Below are 21,060 nucleotides of genomic sequence, written 5' to 3' on the forward strand. Positions count from 1 at the left end.
ACGCCGGTAGGGTTACTCTTGAGAGTGTGTATATGTAGTAGAAACACACCATACAGGACGGGTAATAAATGTGTCAACAACCAACTTGTTTTGTATTTGTGTATCAGTAAACGAATATTTCTGCCAGCGAACACACGCACACACATTTATCCTACAAATAGTAATAAAATGTATAGCCAAGTATTATAGTTTAATGACATGAAAAATATTTCTATATTTTGTCACCTGAAGATTTGTTTAGATATCCTTGTCTATTTGAAGTAGTTAGATTCCCACTATGTAATTGAAGTTAATCATATCAAATTTGTTATTATCTAAAATATTGATGTTTTTTTATTTATTAAGTACCAAACGTCATATTTTGATGGGAGAGAAGTTGAGGTGTTCATGCATTTCCAATTCGTATGAGTGTCATAAATGAAGTGAGTTGGGTGACAATGACGGGAATCCGAAACCCTGTTGCGTGGTTTTAGCGTACCACAAGATCTACGGCTGTTCGTCTGCCTTCTGAGATAGTATTTATTGAATTGAATTCTCAGGGTAAAAAAAAAAATATATATATATATGTATATATATGCAGATATATTGATTGCTAGACAATAAATATAAATATAAGTTAAAATAAAGAAATAATTATGTGAGAAATTACAATGATTACCTTAGAATCGAGACCTACTTTTTGTTTTTGTTTTAGGCGGAAGGTTATACGGTGTAACGTTATGCTTTTGCCAATGTTAGTTGTCAATGTGCAAGATAAAGAAAAGGAAAAGAAAAAGTAAAGGAGAGCAGAACCTGCTTGACACTTGGCTGATGCAGGAGAAGCTTGGTGGTGATATGGCAGCGGCAACTTGTTACACACGTTCCGCTGTTGCTGCTCGTTTCTCCAATGTACATAGTAGAATAATAATAACAACAGTAATTACAATGATGTTGTTGAGTTGGTGGCACCAGTAAACAAAATATTGTGCTAAAGAACGAAAAAAAAAAAAGAAAGGAAAAAACTATTTATACAACTAAACGAACAACAGCACCACAAGTTGCTGTTGATTAGTGTGCGTGTATATATATATATATATATATTATATATTTTTCTCTGTCGTGTGACCGTCGCAAAGTGCTATTAATATTTCCATCTACCTTTTTCCTCCTCTTTACATCGTCATGGGTAGTGGAAGGTGTTCTTTATCGCCGACCAATACGGCAATAATGGTCATTTTTGTCCTACAGCTGGTAAGTTATCACATTTTTTAAAGAAAATTTCTTTTCCATATTAATCTTCTTTTATCATTTATTTTATTTATATTATTCATTTCGTCACCCCTCCTCACTCAAAAATACGTGTAATCATTCATCTATTTGACGGTAAAACCCCCTTTTCACAAAAAAGGTGAGGTGACAACCGACACGCATCCATCCACTAGTGACCTGTTTGTGTTAAACCGTTTGTTTAAAATAATAGAGGGAATAATAATTTTGACTGTTTTTCATTGTATATCGTCTTTTGTTTTCTTTTTTGTCTCACCTACCTTGCTAAATGCTAAGTAATAAATTCTGTGCGAGTTTCATTATAATATGCACGTGTTTGTGTATATGTGTGTGCAGGTACACACACGCATGTTTCCGCCTATGAAAACACCCATTCATATTATGAATATATATATATTCATCCTTGCGACAAAATCTTTCAAGTAATGAAGTCTTTTTAAGAAAGTGTTTTCTTTCATTTGCCCCAAAGACAAACAAAGGCAACACAGACCTACAATAATAATAATAGTAACCGTGTTTCATTTTACCGATATCCGCAACTCGGTTTCGATCACCGGTCGAAACAATTTCCCTTTAATAACCTAAAAGAAAGGCATGCATGTCATAACGACCATGTTCACCCTCGACTACTTCTCTGATCGTTCCTTATAAATTATTATATTTGCTATTATTCTTTTTAAACAAGAGTTTATCTTCAGCCCACCAAGGAATTTAAAGGAGGTAGAAATTATATCAAGCAGACGTTCAATTTATACTTAGTCCCACATTATTAGATTTAATGCTTTACATTTAAGAAATCCTGAAAAATCAAAATTTTATACTTCAGTGGCTAACGAAACATTATTTTAAACTGTATTTCTGTTTATAAGAAAGGTATGAGGGCAATTTAATCTTGTTCCTATTCCCTGTAATGGGCCTAATGCTTAACGGATCCATTGTATTTCTGGACTATTTATCGTGTCTATTGAGTGCTCCTCTCTCTCCCATTTGTAAATCCTAACGTATTTGAGAGAGATCGTTAAAGGGAGAATATTTTATTCCTGCATAACTGTAAATACTTGTGCCGCATTTACAGATATCACAATTACAGCATGCTGTTTATTTTCCTTTGTTGAACATTCTCGTTGTTTATGAAACCTGGCGAGAAAGTATGAGGGTGACTGACTACCTTTCTGAACTGCGAAATTATAGCTGGTATGCAGGAATAGTATGACACTGACCAGTTTAGTGGACAATCCCACATTTGGTCTCTCCATTCACCTGATGTTGTGTTGTTGATAGCAACTCGCCCACAGTGATAGTAGTTATGAAAATGGTTTCTATAAATAGCTTCAGAAACACCTACAATTTTTTGTATTCGGTCCCGTTGTGGTTGTTCAGCCCTGTCTCGACGCTGCTTGATTGACTTTTCAAAGGCCTCTGAAATATCCTGTCATTTATTTTTATCCCGTTTATCATAGCCACCAACACAGTCTCTTCACTTTATTTACATGGCTTTGAGAAAAGCATAAACCTGATAGTCTCTGCCTTCCTCTCTCTCTCATTAATAAAGGAAAAGAAATTGTAAATTAACGACTAATCTCCTGACGAGCTGAAAACTCTGGTTTCGATTTTTGGTGGTAACCATTTTACCTGTGTAGCTCATAACAAAGAAAGGTATAGCTGTCACATAAAACCATTTCCTTCTCTTTTGTTAATCTGAAAGTATGTGTTGAAATTGTCATTTCGAGGAAAAAGAATATAATTTAGAAAAGGTGAATACTAAGAATATAGTAGCGGTTGAAATCGGTAAATAATTAAAATATAGGCATGTACACTCTCTCAACTATTTCATTGTACCAAGGGGAAACAAGTGTCCTCTTCTAGAAATGTTTGGAACACACCCTAAACATAGCATTACCATGGCTGCTTAAGTAACAAATCAGTATTTCCAGACAGAACAGTAACCCATTAGCGCCCGTGGTCCTTTTTTTCCCCCCCTTAAGTTAGTCATCAAGACTGGAGTGTCTTTCAAATATTGTAATAAAAATTTTTAATACATTTAATATCAGATAAAGTTGTATAAAAGATTTTTGGTAATAAATAAATAAAAAATTGGGTACTAATGGGTTAACGTTCTATCTGTTGATAAAGTGCCCTTTCCAATGTTTTAGACACAGTTGTCATGAGATATGTCCATATCGCAACTGTCCAAACATCACAGGCAGTAGCTTATTGATGTCGTGAGAGAAATGGACAAAATGCCTGCGGTGTTTATAGATACAGCCCTCTTCGCTCTGAGTTCAAATCCTACTAAGGTCGATTTTATTTTTCATTCTTATGGGGTTGATAAAAGTAGTAAAGTACCGGCTCAATTTGATGTCTCTACAATATATTTTTAGCTGTGTATAGAACTGTAATGGACCTAGTCTTTTAAACGAACACAAAACATTTTGTAAGGCAGATTATATTGTGTTGTGATGTTCATAACTTACTGAGGAAGAATAAAAAAAAAAACATTGGATGAAGGGAAATATCACATGAACCAATTCGCTATTAGAAACTATTAAAGGGCATTTAAGAGAGAGAAGGATTGCCATACATTTCGTTAAATTTGTTTACACACTTGTCCTTTTTTTTTTTTTATATATCAGCACAATGCATAAAATTTATAGTTTAAACAGTAAATAGGTTATCGTTAACCATGCAAACGAAATAATTTGACTTCAACAGGTGACGAAACAAGTTTGCGGACTCGACTAGCCTAGTTGCTGACACTTGTGGATTATATTTCATTATCTCTAGGAAGTAGTTGTTAAAGTTTAAATGTTAGCTAGGTTAAATTTATTTGTATTAACGTTGCTGAAATTTTATTTAACGAATACAGATAACCAAAGCCGTCTTAGCATTATTGGCCCTCGGGTAAATCAATGCACTGGAGCCTATAGTATTATATTGACAGCAAACTACAACATACACGGATCAAAATTAGGCCCCTACACAGATGAGACCTCCCAACCCGAACAAACTACCTAATGTGCCCATAGCACTACAGATAATTGTTTTTCAGGGAAATATTCTGGAGTTAGGCGAGGAGAGAAGTGCTTTATCTTTATTTCGAATCTTTCTATATAATCCCTGATCAAAGGCATTCTAGGTATGATCAACCTGACTTAGTACACTGTACCTGCACAGTGTACCTTGGACAACGCTATCCAATGTTTCTTTTTCCTAAGGCCCAGGTTGTAATTTGAAGGTGAAGTGCTTGCAACTTTATCATGTCAAGCGACTAGGTAGAAATTCCCTTTCTCAATAATATTTGTAATTGTCTCTTCTTAAATCGACAAACCCATTACTTACACACACACACACACACACACACACATAGAATCGTAACATTCTTTGATTCCGATTTTATAAACAAACATAAAAAAGAGAAAAAAATTCCTTTGTAGGTGCCGGGTAGTTTCGACTCACTCAATGTTTATAAAGTTGAATTTGATAATTTTCATTTGACTATGTGAGCACAGTCTATTGTATGTATCACGAAATATTTATAGACTTCGAGTGATTGTCCAACAGAGCCAAACACATGAGCCGGTTTCCAAACATGTTGTCTATCACGTCATCCTGAATTGCTAGAAACAACAGCTAAATCTCCCTGAAATCATTTTAAATAAGGAAAGAATGTACTAGGTAGTGTACTCCTCCAACCACCCAAACAGACTGCATGATCACAGCTTGAATATTTTTAATTATAGGTTTACTTGATCAAGGATGACTTGGGCAAAGCAACACAAATTAACGAAACGAGGAGGCTTCTACGTAGTCTTGCGACCTGCTAAAAATAGCAGCCAAATCTAGCTTAAGAACCGCGTTTACTCGATTACAATGCGATCTTGAATGTAATGCAGTTCCTAGTTTTGGTACATAAAAGTCAGAAATATTTTATCTCCGACTTTTTTTTACACTCGACTTTCATGATAATCCTCAATTTTCTAATCTGATAGCTTGCATTAAATTTCTCGTATTATGCAAAATAAATAATGTAGACCCCACTTCCAAGCTATCTTAAAAGGGGAACATGGTGTATGTGAATTCCTTCTCACAAAAATAAAACATGATGATAAAAGCTGGAATGCCTTTGATGTCCTCGTTCGGAGCTGACCGATGGTTAAACAAAACAAACAATAACGTCATTCACATCGATTTCTATAAAAAAATTTGAGACTTTACGCCAAGAAAGAAATTTTTTTCTTTTTAAGCTTTGAGGGAAAAAAAAGTTGCCCCTTTTTTTTTTTTTTTTGGTATATTAACCGTCTCCATTATTAGAATTCTTTTGTTAGATTTCAAATAATATATCGATGTTTTCACAGTCACTCCACAGTAGTATAGAAAATATTTGAAACATTTATTACACTAAAGCGATAAAAGGCTGCGATGTGTCATTGAGTTCAAATCCTGCTGAAGTTAGCATTACCTTTTATCCCTTCTGGGATCGATAAAATAAATCTCCGGCATGTATTAGAGGCGATATTGCCAACTATACTCTTCTCTTAAAATTTTGTTTATCGTGAACCTGTGTGAGAAATCAATAGTTTATGCAGGGGTGGGTGAAGGGAGAGGCTGGGGTATCAAGAGTATTGATCTAAAAGGTGGCCATTGTTTTTCAAAGCTTTTTTTTTTTTTTTTTGTAATATTTAATTCCTGACTGATGGGTTTTGAAATTTAACGATCTTTCAAAATTGATTACGTCCATTTTCGGCTGTCTTCTACCAGACATGCTTCGTTGATTCCATTTCTTCGTTTGGAAAGGTTTGCTGATTCGACAATTTAGTTGCTGTTATTGTTGATGTTTAGCCTCGAGTCACGTCACTCTTGATTGAGCATACCTACGATCAAAGGCATTCCAGCTGTAACCACCTCCCCTTTATTAAGGGTAGCAGGACTACACTATATAGTGTACTTTCTTAACCTTATTTAAAATGGTAGGGTGTAGTTTAAGGGAGAGTTGACTGCTATTTCTTGCAGGTCAAGCAGCTTCTCTGGCAATTTCTTGATCAAGTTAGCAAACTGTGAAATTTTATATAAAGATTTTTATAGATCTTCATAAAACGTAGCCATTACTATTGTTTATTTATTTTAATCTTTTATATTTATTCAATTCTAATTAAAAAAAAAAAAGGTCTTTAATAAATGCAATAGTGTGTGTCGAAGATGATTTTCTTAATATAGATAGAATTTCTTGGAATTTTGCATTTAAAAAACAAAACTGTTGTTTATCTTATGTCGGTATTCTTTCGTTACATTTTGTAACGGAAGAATACCATTATATCTATTACATGTAGATTGCTATACAATATAGTGTGTAGAGGGGGAAAAAAAACTCGACGGTAATCGAATCTATAATCTCTGCTTACCATCCACCTGGACTCCATAAATCTTTGTTCTTGATCGTTTGAAGTGTGTGTGTATATGTAACACCGCGGGGGAAAAAAGCGGTGTTGTTTATGTTCCATAACTTAGCGGTTTCACACGTGTGTGTGTATGTGTGTATAAGAGAGCGGGCGAAATCCTTCAGTATAGTAGACGATGTTATTCACCTACACAACGTTCCCTCATGACAGATACAGGAGGTTGGCGTCGTCTACTAATGCCGAAGGACTACTTATATACTTATATATATATATATATATATATATATATATATGTGTGTGTGTGTGTGATGAATCGCTAGCTTCTGCACGCATTTTTTTCTTTCCATGTTTCTTTTCTGTGTATCTTTCTGTTGAAGAGCGTAGGCTCGAAACGTAAAAGACTTGTTTTATTTATATTCCTGAGCGCCATACTAATACAATTGTTTGTTTGTACTCCACCTGCCTTCGTCTTTTGTTTATTTTCATAAAGCTTTCCGTTATTTTTATATATATATATATAGTGTATGATTATATATCTATTAATGTGAGTGTACGCGTATGAGTTTGTGTATGTATGTGCATACATGTAGTGTAACTATGATAGTGTCTAAGATTTATGCTTCTATTGAATGTTTTTACTTCTCTAAATGAAATTCGTGCAATTTGCCCGGAATTTCACCCCTAAATAGGTTTTTTTTTTGTTATTTTTGTTGAAATTTCTTTTTCAATTTATACATTCTTAGTTAATGATATTAATTTCCTCCTAATTAACCACAGGAAATCAATTTACTCTAGACACAAGTAAAAGAAGATTAATTAACTTGGCAAATTTATGAGCAGGTGGGTTTTCTTATTACTGTACATCCGTCCGTCGTTGCTCGAAGTCAGAAGTTGAAAAAGCTTCTAGCTCTAAATCCCTCAACATCTGAATGTCCTCATTGTAGAAAAATTCAAGTTAGAAAATGTAGTTATGTCTTGAACTGGTTACAAGTTTCTATAAAGTGCTTAATTGCACAAACATCTTGTGATCAGCGCCCAGCTGAATATGACAAATATTTTAAATATACTCTGCTGTTAAAATCACTGGTTAAATATCAGCAGTATATAATTCTTTTTAATGTTTGGCACAAGGCCAGCAGTTTTGAGGGAAAGAGTTTGGTCGATTTATATCGTCTCCAGGGCTTAACTAGTACCTATTTATCAACTTCCGAAAGGGACGAAAAGCTAAGTCGACCTCTGCGAAACTTGAACTCAGAACGTAACGAGCCAGAAGAAATGACGCTAAGCTTTCTGTTTGACACGTTAACTGTTCTGCCATACTCGCCGCCTTATAATAACGATTTTATTATGGAAGTGGGGTCAGGGACAGGTAATGGATTAACTCGATACTTGACAATAACTTGTTTTTATTGACAAGAAAAGCTAAAGTCGAGCTGGTTGGAAATGAACTCTGCACATAAAGAAAATATCAAACCTAAATACTGCATGGCATCGTGTCAGGCACTTTCTCGATTCTGCTACTCTGCCGCCGTCAGCAATAATCTTTTCTACTCTAGGCACAAGGCCTGAAATTTTGGGGTGAGGGGCTAGTCGATTAAGGCAAAGTCGACCTCTGCGGAATTTGAACTCAGAACGTAAAGACAAACGAAATACCCATTTCTTTACTACCCACAAGGGACTAAACACAGAGGGGACAAACAAGGACAGACAAACGGATTAAGTCGATTACATCGACTCCAGTGCGTAACTGGTAGTTAATTTATCGACCCCGAAAGGATGAAAGGCAAAGTCGACCTCGGCGGAATTTGAACTCAGAACGTAACGACAGACGAAATACCGCTAAGCATTTCGCCCGGCGTTCTAATCTTTCTGCCAGCGTCAGCAATAATAATGTTTCTAATTTAGGTAGAAGGCCTGTAGTTTTGAGGGGAAGGAATAACTCGATTAAATCAACCCCATTAATTGACTGGCACTTTATTCTATCGACTTTGAAGGGATAAAAGGTAAAATTAATCGCAGTGGGATTTGAATTCAAAACACAAATGCTCGCAAAACATTTTCCCGATGCTCTAACGTTTCTAATAATCCGCCTCTATATGTTTATTCGTGTTCAACATGCAACTTCTTTCGTCAAAGCCACCAAATAGAAAAACTACCGACGCTTGCTTACCGAATGAAGGTGGCAGGGCGATTTTCACAATGACCTCGGCCGATAGCCAAATCTGTTCTACATGCAACAACAGTTGTTCAACATAACTCCACTAGTCAGTTTCGGTTGAATGTCGCTCTTTGTGTATCTCTGTCGGCACCTTCATACCTTTAGATTTTATTCTGAGTTGACTTTGCCTTTCATCCTTTTGGGGTCGATAAATTATGTACCAGTTATGCACTGGTGTCGATCTAATCGACTTAATCCCTTTGTCTGTCTTTGTTTGCCCCCTCTATGTTTAGCCCCTTGTGGGCAATAAAGAAATAAGATTTTTTCTGAGTCGGCAGTTTTCTTCCCTGTAACATAATAAAGTCCTCCATAATAGACCAACGTAATAGACACTCAGTTTCTGCGAGAACTTAGTTACTCTTCCCTGTCACCAATCATCTATAGAAAGCTAATGTGGAAGATCTACCGACCTCATTGTCCAAAATGGAATTTCCTTCCCAGGTACGGAACTTGCTTAGTTTTTGCTTTTGTTTCCACCTCGTATTCCTTTAGGGTTCTGAGCGCCTCGCAACATTATCATTACCTTTACTGACTCAGGATTGCAGCTCTGTCAAGAGACGAGTTGGAGTTGTGGAAAGACTTGCAAATCGACCACACCTGCTCATCAAGGTGGAATCTCTGCATATTCCTCAGTTTACGTCTACGCATCATCAGTCTGAGCATATCGAGCCGATTGCGTAGAGAGGGTTGGAAATAGATGGCTCGTCCGACCAGTGAAACGTGCCCTCTTTCACAAGAAAAGTAGATGTTCTATTCTAGCCAAAGAGAAATTGAAACCTGGTGTGGTACCTCACGATGTTTTGCCAAGATGGATTTACCCTCCCAGGTACCGAGCTGCAAATTACCCAGCATGCTTAGGTTAACTCTTGCTTCCTGCAAAATCTCTCAATCTTTTAGATTAGTGCCAACTATCTCGATTTCTGTGGTGTCCGACTCCATTATATTGGTGTCTTCTGTATATACCAATACGGCTCTCCTACGTCCCAATAGGAACAAAGTGTATCCCCCTAACGCCTAGTTTTCGTAGCAGTGTTTCACTTACTGTTTTTCAAAATTGATCCGATGTTCAATCCGATGCTTTTTAGACTGACCACTATGTTGATGCTGCTGTACATTAAAGCGATTCAGCCCCTGAAAACGGCATTGAAACTAACTGCATTGAAAATCGACCCAATCGAAAACTTTCGATTGATCCAAATCGATCAGTCGCACTGAAGTCAGGGTTGTTATCCATCCTCTCTACGATGTTTTGCATGAGAACGACTGCTTATTTACATTGTAAATAAATATACAGAAACAGTGCAGAGAGAGGAAACTGTACTGTGGTAACAAATTATAGCATTTAATTTAAATGCTACAGTCCAGCGAGGAAGCCTCTGTGTGGTCGTTCTTTTTACTTGAAATATCAGCCAAATCCGCACACACACAAGAACATACCCGTTTATCTTAAAGGATGGAACATATTGAAAAATGTGGTCCTCAATACACCGATAATCACAGCTAGACGCTCTTTAATCGCTTGTCTATTCAAATAGGGCTGACTTGGTGTTAAACAGGAGAGATAACTGAAACTCGATGAATTATTAACAATGAAAGTAGTTGGTTCGAATTTCATCCTAAGCTGCCAAAATATAGATGGGCACTAGTCCATATAGTTATTTAGATAAAAATAAATATATAATAAAGATAACAGAATATCGATCTTGTTGGTTTCGACAAGAATATGACCACGCTTAATATAATTAGTAATTTCCAACAGGCGGGAGGCCACAAATCGTGATGTAGGGAAGGAGAACCAATTCTTGACTATCCGGGTTCACTTAGAAGCAGCGATGGATATGATAGTGTTTGTGACATACAGATGGACGGAATTCAGTTTTTCACTTCACGGTGGGGAGAAAGAGGTTTATAGTGTCTAATTCTCGACTCGCGGATCTTAGCATACCCATGTTTCTCAAAGCCCATTTTTATCACTGCTCGTAAAGTGTCGATAGGCCCGAAACTTTGGTCATCGTTGCTTAGCTTAAACTCAGCGCGGATCGGACAGCATATGGTGAAAAACTGTTCCAGTAGCAACAACATCCTCTTTTAATATATCTGAGAACATGCATGGGGCCGCATGAAACATGGCCCATCATCAGGCGATCCACAATACTTTAAAAATTCAAGGTAATTTTTCGTTAGGTGTGCTTTTCAGAAAGTCCGCGGACTACAGTTTGTCTGCCCATGACAGTCTTGGCACTACGTCTTATTTATTATAAGAGGATAGCAGTTTAGTTTGGCTGCTATTTCATTTACGATATTTTAATGAGCTGGCCAAGGTAATCCCATCGGGTCACCATTTTTAGCTGGGGTGGTTATAAAGTCTCCCTTGGTTTACTATGGAATGTTGTATACAGCGTGTTAACTCGTGGAAATGATACAAGAAACAAACTTTAAAATAATAGTAAGACTTTATTCCTCTGCAAAATTATACAGTGGACCAGACAAGAAAATTACAGCAAAGCTGCGTGATAAATGGTGTCAGATGTGGCATGCAGACCATCATATAACTTGTTTCATCATTCCTTCCTTTCCGTTTTAGTTTGACATGCACATTGCGTTTTTATTCTTCTCTTCCTTTTTACGAATTCAGTGTGCACATGTGCATTGCGTGTTCATACTTCTTTCCGGTTCCTAGTCAAAACTGTTTACAGATCACAACCATCTCACGAACCTGCCTTCATGAGTAGGTCTTCGCGCTCCGATTGTTGTGAAATAACACACCACGGATTCAGTTAGGATAAATCAACTCTGAATTTTCGTTGGTTACAAGTGCTTCGTTATAACAGCAGGAAAATATGACGCGTGCTCTAGGAAATCTCTCTTCTCACTGCTCAAATGATTTGACATAACTATTTATAAGCAGAGTGTAGGTTCCAGCGATGATTCAGATTAATCGTTTGGGGATGTATTAAGCACAACGTGATTAAACTCCAGATCCATGTCCCGCGTAATACTCGGCCAATCAAAATACAAGGCTCAACCAAATGTTCCAAACTTACGTAATAGGTCAAACGACCAATCATTAAAGATTAACGTGTGGAACCTTATTTAAGGTTTGTTGAACATAAAATTTCACAACAGAAACAATATAGAAACGAACTTCTTAAGCGTAATTAATATAATAATTATGTATGGCTGTGTATATAATAATGGTTTCTTACAGAAGTATAACGCCACATATTTTGGGGAAGGAGAACAGTCGAATATATCTAGTTCTTGAATTGTAGTTTTTACCGATCCCTGAAGAATGAAAGGCACGTAAATTTGAACTCAAGATATAAAGGGTTGTAACTAAACACCATAAGGCATTTTGCCCAGAGCTTCATCGAATCTGCTGATATGTATTGTATCTGCTTATCTATTTTCAAGTGAAAGACTCTGTTATATGCGTATATACTAGCTAAATTACCCGGTAATACCCGGGAAAACGGGGGTTATTTCCTGTTCCTCTTCTCAGGTTTCATGTCCTATCCCGTTCCCGTTTTAGTTCCGCTCCCATTCCTATGTCAGTATATAAATTTTAGAATCAGTTAGGTGTAATTAAGCCATTAAATATTTTAATCTTTATGGTTATAGTTTATTGCTAAAAACAGGTATTACAAACTGTTAATAGTGGGTGGATAAGGAATGTCTCTATATTATTCTAACAAATGAATATGCATTTGAGTAAAATAAATCAGATTTACAAATACATTGACAAATAGTCTGCGTGCTGTAACTGGCGTTGTTGCGTGTCGTAGCTTATCGTAGCGTGGCCTTTATCTCGTGTTGCGCGATAAAAATAATTAAGATGTTATGGTGATTTGGGTTTAATTCATCAAATTAATCTCATGGTGAACCAACTTCCAAGTCATTTTTCATTTCATTGCTCCATGAATCCTATCCACGAATCTTGCAGTTGACCGTGTCCTTAATGTGACCTTAGCGTGACGTACAATTCATGTAGAATTGTTCTTACAAAGGTCGCACCCTGTTTACATGAAGGACTGCATGGTTAGAGCCTTACAGAAGCCTTACTTAATTCATATCAGTAGATGTGTTATTGATTTGTAAACATGAGCTTCAGCCACCCCTAGGGGGCTCATTATAGTTTTTTATTGAAATCCAGTTAGCCTATAATTCAACTGGATGTTAGTTTAACATGTATGCAAAGTTTCTTCGAGATTGGTTCACTGGTATAGGCAACAAGATGGTAACAAACAGAAATTACCATTTATGTATAAGATTTTATACAGTCAGTAGCCACTAAATTTGTAAAGCTGCATAAAGAAAAAGAAAAGAAACATAAGAGTATTTAATATTCCGGTTTGCCTGTAAATTACTGCTTTTGTGATTCTCAATTCTATCATCATATGTGGGGCAATATAGCGTCTTCTCATTTTATCTTTTCCTCTTGAATCTAATCCTACCTTCCTCCGTCTATTGTCCTGCGTGTGTGTTCGTTCCACATATCCCTTTTATCTCTTTTCCGAAAATCAACATAGTTGTTCAACCTAGCGGCAATAGGAAAGTAGCCACCAAATCGTCCTCAAATCTCGTCCTACTGTGTAAGAAAATGACTTTCGGATAATGTTGCATTAATTGTACTATGCCTAACGAAGAAGAAAAAAGACACGCTTGAATTATGTTCGATTACAGGATTGCTGGATCAGCGTTGACATGGAGCCCAAACGATAACAAAATCGACATGAGTCTGCAAAATCATAAGATTGGATTAGCTTGCTTATGCAAATGGTGGTCACTACGGAGCAGGGTTAGGGGGTGAAGAACTGGAGAATCTTCTGTGGATTGAGCCTGTAATCCGGTTTTGATTAGCATCGAGAACTACCTAGGTTTACTTCACGTCAGTACTCATATAGTCGGAAATCGAAAGATGTTTATCCAGAAACTTTATTATACTTTAAATTACCTTCCGACATATATCTCAAGACTTCACTTTTGGTAACGCCGGATATTTTGGGTTGTATTAAATATACATATCCTATGCTAGTATCTTACATATGTAATATAATGAGTTGAAAAACTTAGATAAACCTCGTAATTAGTCGACAAAACCATCTCAAAAAGTAATTAAAATATCAAAACAATCAAATGAATATAATTTATTTACTTAATTTATTACGTCTTTTATTCTGATATAGTCAATCTAGGATGACATCCAGTGAGTTTTTTTTTTTCTTTTAAATGATAGTATTATGAGGGAGAGAATTAGCTGCAGTTTTTCGCATTGTTGGCTTGAGAATGAATATTCGAATAATTGAAGAAATGGCTACGGCTTGTAACTGCAGAGTTCCAACACTTAATCAAGAGGAGACCAACATTTGAAAGTAAAATTATTCTTGCCATATATTAATACTTCGTGAGGGAATGAGAGATGAAGATTTGCCTCATCTTCAAATTTCTTTTATATCTGTATTTACGTTTTGTTTGCAGATAAAGGTGTTCTTTACAAGGTGTTAATATAATGTGGAACATGTATAGATTTAATTACGGTAGAGTTCCAATGGAAGACTCTTCAATGTTACACCTGGTTTGTGAAATTTTTCTGTGTGTATACATCAAAGTGATTGAACAATGGAGTTTAAGATGCAGCATAGTGCTAAATGTACAATTTCGTACTTTCTTCTGTTGCTGGTATTTGAAAGATGTTCAGTAAGTCTGGGATAAGAAATCTATCTAGACAGTTAATTTCTCATACGGTGAAAGATCTTAACCATGTATAGACAAAACTTTGAGTGTTATTGTATATGTATATAAAAAGATTTTGTGTATAGCAAAGTTGAGGAGTGATACAATCCATGAGATTCTCTAAAACCCTTTTTTGTATCACCTTGCTTGGAATGGTCCTAGTTCTCTGTCTGAAACCACCTATTTTCAGTATGATATACCCATGCAAGTGATCCCTCACCACCGACTTCGTCTTTTCATAAATTTCTGAAAAATCTGCATTTTTTTTTAACTGAAATTTTCTACAAATGCCTTTCAGATGGTGTAAATTATGATTATATCGAAATTTAATGTGAAAAAGCATAATCGGCGGGCTCTTACACATACAAATACACTTCACATCGCATAATGTTTTCAAAATTTCAAATTTCATTTTGTAGATAATATATGATGTTTGTGTGCGCCGACTGATTTTATTTTCACATTAAATTCCGATATAATCATAGTATACACCATCTGTAAAGTATTTGTAGAAAATTTCATTAAAAGATATACATTTTTCTGAAAGTTATGAGGAAACAAAATCGTAGGAGGGGTGGTGGTTAACACTCGTGTAGGTATGCCTTAAAATTTTATATCTAATTATAAAAACAACACGAGTATTTCGATACTTAAAACTTTCATATGAGAATGTTTTCTTTTAGAAGTTGTGTTCAAAATTCCAGCTTAATGTACTACCAAACTCAGATGATTATGATGCTAGACTCCTCTAAATTCTTGATTATCTTGTATTAATTGAAACACGTAAGCAAGCTATCTACTCTTGTCGAGGAGACAAATACAGTTAAAACTTGTCTCTAATAAAAAGTTGTACCAAAATTCTTATCAATTTAATTTTGTTTATAAACAGCTTTAGCAACTAAGGCTTGACCTCCTTGGGTTGAGAAAGGTTATACGTTCTTGAAAAGTAATCTCACTCTCTTTCTCTCTCTTCTTCTTCTTCTCTCATAATTTTCCTCTGTCTTATCTACTTTTTAAGCAAATAAAAGCTAGGTCACATAGTCACCTAGTTAGCCTATTTGTTAACGGAGAAATTGTAACAGTAATGAAAAAGATGTTTACATTAGTGTACATTTTAATTTAACGTCAAAAAGGAAAAATATAATTGGATACTTATTTTTTTTTTGTATCTTATATACAGTAGGTCATATTTTGTATTCTAAATAGTCAGGTCATATTATTAATGTTATAGGGAACGCTCGCGCGCGCGCACACATATATGCACAGCTGAAGGGAAGCTGTTAGTTTGTATAAATTACGTGGCATGTAATTTCATCACCCGGTAATTTTATCCCAAGGTAATTACATAGTGAGCCAATAACATCGGTAAAAATTCATCATCAAAGTTTTATTCGTAGAGTAAATGTCATATTTCAATGAAAAAAAAAGGTGGGGGATCAAAGACGAATATCTAGACATCTTGAAAATGAATGGAATCATCCGGAAGTAAATGTTTCAAATTTGGGCAGAAGTCCAGCAATTTCAGTGAGAGGGAACCTAACTGCTGGTTTATTATTTTATCGACCAGAAAGAATGAAAGGTAAAGTTGACCTGCATGGTATTTGAACTTGGAAAGTAAAGAGTCAAATAAATATCGCAAGTCCGACACACTTATGATTCTGCTAACTCGCCGCTTTCGGGAATGAAGTAATGATAGAACTAAAGAGTTTCGATAAGAAAGAAAACCAAAATTGCGAAATACTGCTGCGGCAATTTGCCTTTTGAGAATGCTCCCCCTCCCCACTTTAGTTATTTTTTATTTTTTAAATGATTCTATTTTTAGAAATAACGGTGATTTAAAAAAAAAATTATGCACACACACACACACACGTTTGTATGTACATTTGACATCGTGTGATGATTGTGAATAGGTATCACCGTTGTATAAGCGATGCTGTTCATTCCTAGTCTTCCATGAAAAACATGTCTGTAAACGGGAAAAAAATTACTTAGCTTGGAAACAAGTAAAACTTGGTGGCAGGAAGGGCATCTGACGGAAAAATCTGCTTCAATAAATTTCTTCTGATCCTTGCAAGCACGGAAAAGTGGACGTTAAACGATGATGATGATAAATAAATTTTTAGTTTAATTTCTATTTCATTAAGGAAATGAAGCATATTATATTTATTCAGTGAATAAAAATGTAAAATGTTTAGCTGTGTATTTACTCAGCAGACCAAAAGCATGACGTTGAATTTGCCACTGATGTATTGACTCGCACTTAATTAGAAGCGATGCGATTAATTTGTTATTGTTAATTTACCACTTATTGTCTATTGGTGCTCTGTGTGTGTGTGTGTGAGAGAGAGAGAGAAAGAGTGCGCTTGTGTTTCTGTAAAACTTGGCTGCCTGTGTAGCGATGTTTCTTTTCATATTTAATTTCTAACAATAGCTAATAGCTTTGATAGAGATAACCTCTGCCAAATTGACTTGACCTTAGCACACGACAGGAAAGCGGTCTCTACTGCAGATGACTCAAACCCCTGTTAAAAATTAGGGCACATTTCTTTATATTGTTGTTGATAAAAATAAGCTCTTCCGTTACTTAAACTTTCTTGGTAGAGAGAGGTTCATCAGTTTATCGACGAAGGATTTTCGAAACTTTTCTTTGATATGTCCCTAATAAAGTCTTTCAGCGAGTAATTTCAAATAATGAAAAATTTAAGTTAATACATATACTAAATAGAATAGATTAATAAAACTTCAAAATTTTCTCGAGAAGACTCTCGCTGTTTTGAGTTGTCACCCAATCTGCTAACAGACATTAGATTTCCGCCTACACACTTCAGCAGGAAAAATTGTTTTCTATAAAATTAATTCCTAAAATCAGTGTCTTTCCTTTTTAATAGCCGCCAACAATGATCTCTTCCCCCCCCCACCTCACCCCGTCTCTAAGGGGAATTTTATTCCATTGAAAAGTTGTGCGTACGTCATTCACACATACATCATCATTTATCTACTTGCAAACAATGTTTATATATATATATATATATATATATAGTGTAATAAATAAAATATATGCATACATACAAACATATATGTACGTACCTACATCTACATGTATATATACATGCATATATAAATATATATATACGTGAGTACAGGACATCAAAACTAGACGTAGAACTCAACGAGAAACGAAAACGGAAAAAAACATTTTTTTACAACAGAAAAACAGAGTACAGGACATACTACACAAGGAAAAATCCCCTTCATCAGCTGTCACTAGTTCGACTCTAGCGTGTTTCGAAGGCAAGACAGAACACGACTCGCCAAACTAATCCTTCCTGCGAGAGAATTAAAATAAAATTACCTCGCAGAGGGGTAAAACCAAACAAGAAAAAAATGTAACACAAACAGGACGTAAAAACGATACAAATAAAACTACAAAATAAAATACAAGAAAATACAATACGAGAAATAAAAAGAAAATACAATACGAGAAACAAAGATAAACAAGAAAACAAACGAAAAGGCCTTTTTTCTGGCTGACGGAGGAGATGCTAGCAGCGCATGGGAACACAAATGTGTGTCTTTACAGTTTGAAGGCCGCGTGTAAAAGGAAGTAGTTTTGGCTAGCAGTGACAAAGATGAAGAGGAATGAGAGAGAGATAGAGGAAGACAAGCGGCTGAGAGAGAGAAGGGAAGGTAAAGCAAAGAGATAAAGAATTTCGCGTCATAATTATATATAAAACAGTCCTGGGAGAATAAGAACGGAACGGAACGAATCGAATCGAACCCGACGCGAGGGCGCTGTCAAACAATAGTGTAATAAATAAAATATATGCATACATACATATATGTACGTATATATATATATATATATATATATATATATATATATATATATATATATATGAGAGGGAGAGTCTCATAGGGGCAATGACTGGCGATGAAGACCCGTCAAGCCAAGTGAGATCGTAGTCATGGGTGATGCTGGTGTCACATAACTGGCACCCGTGTCGGTGGCACGTAAAATCATCCATTGCACTCTGAGTGGTTGGCGTTAGGAAGGGCATCCAGCTGTAGAAAACCATGCCAAATCAGACTTTAGTCTGGTGCAGCCTTCCAGCGCAACAGCTCTGGTCTAACCGCCCAACCTATGCCAGCATGGGCAACGGACGTTAAATGATGATTATATATATGAGAGAGAGATAAAATCTTTTAAGATTTCTTTTAGGCATAGCGATGCTAATAATCTGGTGTTAGAATTCAATATACATGTGCTTAGAATAAAGCGTTAGTAATATGAAATTAAATAAATGACAAGGGAATAGGAATCAGGTAATCAGCTTCATTATCTCCACTGTAATGAAATTGATTACACAATTCATGTCTGATTTATTTAATGAGATTATATATATATATATATATATATATATATATATATATATATATATTATATGCATATATACATACGTATATGTACATATATATATATATATATATATATATATATTATATATATATATTATATGCATATATACATACGTATATGTACATATATATATATATATATATATATATATATATATATATATATTATATGCATATATACATACGTATATGTACATATATATATATATATATATTATATATGCATATATACATACGTATATGTACATATATATATATATATTATATGCATATATACATACGTATATGTATATATATATATATATTATATGCATATATACATACGTATATGTATATATATATATATATTATATGCATATATACATACGTATATGTATATATATATATATATTATATGCATATATACATACGTATATGTACATATATATATATATTATATGCATATATACATACGTATATGTACATATATATATATATTATATGCATATATACATACGTATATGTACATATATATATATATTATATGCATATATACATACGTATATGTACATATATATATATATTATATGCATATATACATACGTATATGTACATATATATTATATGCATATATACATACGTATATGTACATATATATATATATTATATGCATATATACATACGTATATGTACATATATATATATATATATTATATGCATATATACATACGTATATGTACATATATATATATATATATTATATGCATATATACATACGTATATGTACATATATATATATATATATTATATGCATATATACATACGTATATGTACATATATATATATATTATATGCATATATACATACGTATATGTACATATATATATATATTATATGCATATATACATACGTATATGTACATATATATATATATTATATGCATATATACATACGTATATGTACATATATATATATATTATATGCATATATACATACGTATATGTACATATATATATATATTATATGCATATATACATACGTATATGTACATATATATATATTTATATGCATATATACATACGTATATGTACATATATATATATATTATATGCATATATACATACGTATATGTACATATGTATATATTATATGCATATATACATACGTATATGTACATATGTATATATTATATGCATATATACATACGTATATGTACATATGTATATATTATATGCATATATACATAAGTATATATATGTACATACATATGTATATATTATATGCATATATACATACGTATATGTACATACATATGTATATATATATACATATATATTATATGCATATATACATATATATGTACATGCTTACATATGTATATATATATATTATATGCATATATAAATACGTATATGTATATACATTCACACACACACACACATATATACACACACACACACACACATATATATATATATATATATACACACATATGTGGGCACAGGACGTCACGAACGTGTACAACAAAAAAATACGAAGTACGAGTACATGGAATATGAACTATTTTTCGAACAACGAACGACGCATGGAAAACAAGACAAACAACTCAAAGAACGACCCTTCATCACTTGTTGGTTGTTTTTCTACTCTCGTATCTCGAGCATTTAACAACAATATATGCTTTCGATAAAAGTTGCTTCCGCAAAGCAAATTAAATAAAATTTAGGATTTTGCGGAGGGTCAAAATTGGTAACACAAACAGGGCAGGGAAAACAAATAGGAAGGGCTGCTAAGTCTAAACGAGGTAGTGGTGGCGAACGCGTAAATCAAGCTTGGATAGGAGACAGACAAGAACATATCTTTCTTGTTCCAGCTACAACGGAGAGAAGGAAAGAAACACAAGTTAGAAGAAAGAAAGATGACCGATACTCACGTGGTTCCCAAGTGAGCAAGGTAGGAGGAGTGAAGGAGAGAGTGGCAGGGTAATAGGATAGAAGAGTGGGAGAAGAGGAGGTAAAGGAATAAGAGACGAAAGCGTAAATATATCGTATA

At 34.5% G+C, this 21,060-nt stretch overlaps 1 protein-coding gene across 3 annotated transcripts in view; it reads left to right on the forward strand.

Moving 5' to 3' along the window:
- Positions 1-711: 711 nt before the first annotated feature.
- The window catches only part of LOC115209218 (sodium/potassium-transporting ATPase subunit beta-1-interacting protein 2), a 224,774-nt gene continuing 204,425 nt past the window's right edge, over positions 712-21,060 (forward strand). Inside the window, exon 1 of one of the 3 annotated variants that reach the window (XM_029777484.2) lies at positions 712-1,230. In XM_029777484.2, coding sequence (XP_029633344.1) covers positions 1,162-1,230 — 69 coding nt within the window. In that variant the 5' untranslated portion in view covers positions 712-1,161. The remainder of the gene's footprint in view (positions 1,231-21,060) is intronic. The other 2 variants (XM_029777482.2, XM_029777483.2) reach the window with 2 other exon arrangements.

Source organism: Octopus sinensis, linkage group LG3, assembly GCF_006345805.1.
Source record: "Octopus sinensis linkage group LG3, ASM634580v1, whole genome shotgun sequence".
Classification (NCBI taxonomy): domain Eukaryota; kingdom Metazoa; phylum Mollusca; class Cephalopoda; order Octopoda; family Octopodidae; genus Octopus; species Octopus sinensis.